We start from the raw sequence: 6,320 nt of genomic DNA on the forward strand, positions 1-6,320 counted from the left end.
CTGCCTCTGCCTCCCGAGTGCTAGGCGTGCGCCACCACGCCCGGCTGGCCTGATCTTTTCTGAAGAGAAATGGAGGAAGAGTTGATCTGGGGTCGAGGGGAGGTGGAGTAAGGGACTGGGAGGAGTGGAGGGAGGGGAGACCACAGTTGGGATAGAATGTATGAAAGAAGAAATTGAGCAGAGGTGTAGCAGTGGGGGATGGGGAACTGGGGATAGCTACCAGAAATTCCCAGATGCCAGGAAAGCAAGAGGCTCCCAGGACCCAACGAGGGTGACATTAGCTGAAATACCCAACAAAGTGGAGGAAGAACCTATCAAAACCATATCCAGAGCTTAGGCATGGCCCCCCAGTTGAGGGGTGGGGCCATCCACTCATCTCAAAAATTTTAACCCAGAATTGTTCCTGTTTAAAGGAAATGCAGGGACAAAATGTGGAGCAGAGACTGAAGAAAAGGCCATCCAGAGACTGTCCCACCTGGGGATCTATCCCATCTGCAGACACCAATCCCAGACACTATTGCTGATGCCAAGAAGCATTTGCTGACAGGAGACTAGTATGGCTGTCTCCTGAGAGGCTCTGCTAGAGCCTGGCCAATACAGATGTGGATGCTCACAGCCATCCATTGGACTGAGCACAGGGTCTGCAATGGAGGAGTTAGAAAAAGGACTGAAGGAGCTGAAGGGGTTTGAAACCCCATAGGAAGAACAACAATATCAACCAACCAGACCCCCGCAGAGCTCCCAGGGACTAAACCACCAACCAAAGAGTACACTTGGAGGGACTCATGGCTCCAGCCTCATATGCAGCAGAGGATGGCTTTATCTGGCATCAATGGGAGGGAAGGCCCTTGGCCTGGTGTAGGCTTGATGCCCCCTGTGTAGGGGAATAGGAGGGTGGTGAAGTGAGAGTGGGTGGGTGTGTGTGGGAGGACCCTCATAGAAGTGGGGGGAGGAGGGTGGGATAGTGGGTTTGTGCAGGGGAAACTGATACCGGGAAGGTGATTACATTAGAAATGTAAATAAATAAAATAACCAATAAAAATACATAAAAAATAAAAATAAAAATAAAGTTGGCCATTCATGTGAACATTATTAGAAAACACAAAAGTCACTACTATTATTGGTTATAGTTTTATTTGTACATAATTTATTTTTAGTAAATATATAAAACATGAGCACCAAATTCATGACAGTGTTCGCCTCTGCAGAAGAGGTGGTGTGGTAGTTGCAAATGAATTTATTAGCCATTAATACTGACCAATTGCAATATAAATCTGCATTTAAAGTAAACATGTCAAAGTATAGATATCTGCTAATTTGGAGGGGAGGTAAACAAATGTTTTCACATCTTTCATTTTTTTTAATTTTTTCCTCATTTTTCTAGTAAATAAAAGAATACAAAGATAATTATACTACCATTATAGCTGATGAATTTATTACATTTTCTGAACTGGGCTAATACATAATGACATACAGCACATAAAAATAATCAGCAAATTTTATAATATAAGCAGCTTTCAACTTCGTGTGTAATTGACAGAGAATATATATTCTGTAAATGACAGAAAAATATATATTCTGTAGTAACAAAAAGTCTGAAAAAGCCAATTGCCACTGAGAAAATATCAGGGAATGCATTAAAGATACCTAATAAAATTCATTCCCAGGATTTCAATGTTTTATAGCTTAGTCTCAGGTAACTTAAAAAAAAAAAAACTTCTAGTGCTATTTTACTCAGTCATTTTTTAAGCTAATAGAATTTTAATGACAAAGCTTCATAGAGACAGCTTATGAAAAAAAGACACAACCTGTTGTCTGTTAATTCAATTAAAAATACAAAGAGTAATCTAAAACTGTAATTTTACTTTGGAATGCAAATCAAGTATAAGTGCATTATTGGTAAATAAAATACGACAAAATAATAAATGGCTATTTTACCATAACCAAGTAGGATTTATTCCAGAAATAAAGGTTTGTTGTAATACTAAGTACCTAGCTTTCTAATAAATCATGCATCAACAAATTAAAAAAACTATATGTTTAATAATGGATATTGAAAAGACATTGATAAAATCAAGGAGACATTTCTAATAGTAATACTATATAAAAACAAGAACAGAAGGAATTTCTAAACATGAATAACTACTTACCAACAATCAACAACAAAGTCACACATGAAACAATAAAGTCATTCTCATAAAAATTAGAAATAGAAAAAGGCATGTCTGCCATCATCATCACATAACACTGCTCTGGAAAATCCAGCTAATGTTATACTAATAAGTATAAGCATTAGAAGAAATAAAATTATCTGTATTTACATACAAAATGATTGTATATATCAAGAAAATCCAAGTTTCTAATTTAACATCCAATGTAACATATAGGATTAAATAAACTCATTGGATAAAAGATAAAAATATAAAATCTGTAGATTTGCTTTATTGATAAAAATAAAAAGTTACTTATAAGATGGAAAAATATTCAACTTATTACAAAATTTGATAACTGCAAAAATAAATTCCATTTGATATGAATGACCTATATGAAAAAATGTTATGAAAACAAGATAAAAATATTTCAATGATCTACCAAATCTCTTGTGTGGTAAGAATATCACTATTAATTTTATTCTTGTATATAAGAATACAGAAAATTGATGCAATTCTGATAAGTATCAGACCCTTTCAAAATATCAATAAAATGCATTGTTTTTTTTTCTCTTGAAAGGATGAATGTTGAGGATAAATTATAATAAGAAAGAAAAACAACTATTGAAAGGGAATTTGTTATTCCAGTTTCTGAAACTCATGGTCTGGTATTATGTTTAAAATTAACTTTCACTCAGAAATTTGAAAAAGAGTGATTTTTTAAAAAGTAATTTCTACAGTAGAATATGTAATGCAAAATATTTAGAGTTGAGTCCCTATGTATTAGCATATGCAAAAATGAATTTCAGGTAGATAAAAATTTAAATATAATAAAGATTATAAAAGAAAAACCAAGTGAATATTGGTATGACCTAGGTTAGGGACACCTGTCTGAAGAAGATAGGAAACTAAAAATTTATAAAAGACATAAACATTTAAAAATTATAAAATTAAGTTTTTAAAATTGTAAAGTGAACAATAAAGATTAATAACAATATAAAGTTCATTAACACATGAAATAAAAAAGATTAAATGTACTTTCATTGTAGAAATTCCTATAACTTTACATGGAAAATATCAACTGAATATATATATGTATATATAGACAAGAAACAAAGAATAGGAATTAGCAAAACAAAAAAAGAGAAATATCCCAAGTAGAAAAAAATAAGTCTCATTGAGTCAGGTAAACATCAAATAATCAGGAACCCATGGAACGTTCTACCTGTCAGCGTTGCAAACATCAAAGACCAGTGGATGGCAACCTTGCAATAGTTCTTAAAACTAAATATACACCTACATAACACTTCTATAGAAATAAGAGCACCTTAATACAATAAAACATCATTATGAGTAAAAAAGGAAATAAATGCCCACCAATACCAGAATGGATACTTTTTGGCACATCTGTATGGACTGTGAACACTGGTGAGAGGAAGTATGAGAGTGACGGACAGAGACTGACTGTGCCATTTATCAAAAACCATATCATATGGAAGTCAGTTTTACAAAAGTTACATTGAAGTTTCTGCTTGAGAGCAGGGAAAACATCCCAAGAAAAATGCCAAATTCTCAAACTAAGGGGAAGAATTAGAAAGAGGGGGAAGGGAGCAGAAGCCACGTTGCACAGTTTATCTACTTTTGAGTTGTTTCGGTGAATCCAAACACTTCTCTTTTTTTCTTAGCAGCCAATTTAAAATTTCAATTATAAAACAAAGAACAAAAGTACCAACATATACTTGAGTCAGAACTGGAAAACAGTCAATATAAGATATGGAGGCACAATAAGATTTAGCCACTGTCCAGAACTTTTGACCTCAAAATTGACCTCAGAAAAACTTAATTTTGAGAACATAAAATATTTATCCTCTGATAGTTCCACACGTTTCGCAAAGAGGTCTATAAACTTACGGGGTTTTCACCAAGCCATAGACATAAATGTGAATATCATCATCAAACTTAATGAAGTAGACAGATGGCTTGGCTACCACCTGATGAATAAAGATCCCAGTTCTCTTGGACCCGTCGTCTTTGGCGTGTTCCACCTGCTTGCCCACAAGGCTGTCGAGCACCTCCCCAGGCTCCTGTTCAGCTGCAGGGAAGTAGTAGTTGGAATCTGGAATGATACGCAGGTCACCATCTTTGTAGTCGTCCAGCAGGGTGTACATATAGAGGACCGGATCTTTCTCGTAGGTGATGTAAAACCAAGTATCCATGATGGGGGCTCGCGCCAACACCATACCCTTCCACTCATCTTTCTTGCCATGCTCACCTTCGAACACATGTCCCACTGCCTTCCCAACCAGGGAATCGGCCAGGCGAGAGTCAATGCGAGGAGAAGGAACTCTCTCAGGAAGAATCTCCAGCGCTAAAACTCTCTTATCTCTGTGCAGTTCCAGTCCGTACACACTGTCTTTGCCATCATATTTGATGATATACAGAGTGGGCTTCACGGAGACCTGCTCGAGCACAGTACCTTTCCATTGCTCCACGGGCTCATTGCCTTCTTTCCAGCCGTGTTGAATGCGGCAGCCCACGATGTTCCTATGAGTGAGGAAAGTGGGCTTACGGCGCTGCTTCTTGTGAGTGTGCCTTTTCTTCATCAGGTACGCGGACACACCATCCACCCCAGTAGGAGGCACAGTCGGAGGAGACATGGCTCGAGGCTTCGGTGGCCAAAGTAAAGCTGCTCTTTGCTTAACAAGCTGACTAACAGTCAGCAGTGTCCAACGGCAGATATTTTTCGCGATCCGAGAGACTGTATCAGTCCTCTTTTCAGATTTTGTCAGAAAAGAGCTAACTGACTGGGAACTGAGACAGAGAGTGCCGCTCACTAGTGCTTTTTTCCTCCTTCAGGGAGGGGTGACTGCAATAGTGATGGCTCCAGAGAGATGGCGGGCTCCCGGGTTCGTTCTGTCCGCCCCTGGCGCCTTCCCGGACTCCCAAGCCCACGTCCCAGCCAGAATCCGCCACTTAGCTGTTGTCAACGCTGCTGCGGTCGCAGAACGGCAACAGAGAAGAAGTGGACTGTTAACCTGGACCGGAGATAACAGGGATGTTTCGCGGCCACGAAAGTGCAGGCAGTAGCACGTCTCCCAGCAGTTTGCGCTTTGCGCGGCCTGGTCTTGGCAGCGCTTGTCAGCTTGGCCAATCTGCGAAACCGGGATTTTTGTTGCTTAGGGAATCCTCCTCCTCTGAGCCCGCCCTCTCCTTTCCTCCACCCCTCCCGCTTCCGTCCTGCCTTCCGCTCCTGGGGCAGCCACACTGACACAGGCTCTCTCCTTTACTCCCGTGGCCCCCCAGCCGGTTCATTCCCACCAGAACCAGACAGTACAACACCCCTCCTCCCCTGCAGGCTGTCTGCTGCCCAACTGCATACTTCACTGAGGCTCCATCTGCTTTCTATCTTCCAGGAATTCCTCACAAGCAGAAAAAGAAAAGAAAAGTGAAAAAGAAAGAAAAAAAAATACGTGGGGTGGGAGAAATTGTATAAACAAATCTACAATTTCTTTCTTTTTTAAGAAATTTGAAGCGGGATTGGGGAAAAGTCGTGCACAGTCCACCATGTTAACTTAAACTCTCCTTTATATTTTCTACCTGATCATTCGTCCTAACGATTTTTAGTATGTTTTTCTAAGTGGAAGGAAAATATGCTGGTATTTGCTTTTCTAAAACTGAGTGAAATAAAAAGCAAAGCAAAACAAAACTAACTTTAGCCATACAAACCAGGCAAACATCAAAATGTTTATTAAGCTGATTTCTTATTAATATATCTTTCTATAACCTTATGCATTTGAGAGCAACTTTTATATTTCTATACCTTTTTTGCTTACTTTGTCACTTATATCACGAGTAGTTTCTGTCATGATTAAATATGCTGGAAACATGATTTGTTTTTCAGTTTTTTGAGACAGGGTTTCCCTGGGTAGCCCTGACTGTCCTGGAACTCACTCTACATACCAGGCTGGCCTCGAACTCAGAGATATGCCCCCCCCCCCTTCTCTGCCTCCCAAGTACTGGGATTAAAACCATGCGCCACCATGCCAGGCTGGAAACACAATTTTTAATGGTTCCATATGTGAACATAAAGAACACAGCTCTCATCTCAAAATAAAAGATGGTTTATTCTAGAATCAAATATAAGTGACCAAGACCAAGGTCCACAACTTT

The 6,320-nt window shown here is 38.9% G+C and overlaps 1 protein-coding gene across 1 annotated transcript; it reads right to left on the minus strand.

The window, feature by feature from the left end:
- Positions 1–1,119: 1,119 nt before the first annotated feature.
- Positions 1,120–5,295, minus strand: Spin4 (spindlin family, member 4). The gene has a single exon (NM_178753.4). It carries the CDS (start codon positions 4,805–4,807, stop codon positions 4,058–4,060), a length of 750 nt encoding a protein of 249 aa, NP_848868.1. The 5' UTR covers positions 4,808–5,295; the 3' UTR covers positions 1,120–4,057.
- Positions 5,296–6,320: the final 1,025 nt, after the last annotated feature.

The sequence above is a fragment of the Mus musculus genome, chromosome X (assembly GCF_000001635.26).
Source record: "Mus musculus strain C57BL/6J chromosome X, GRCm38.p6 C57BL/6J".
NCBI lineage: Eukaryota > Metazoa > Chordata > Mammalia > Rodentia > Muridae > Mus > Mus musculus.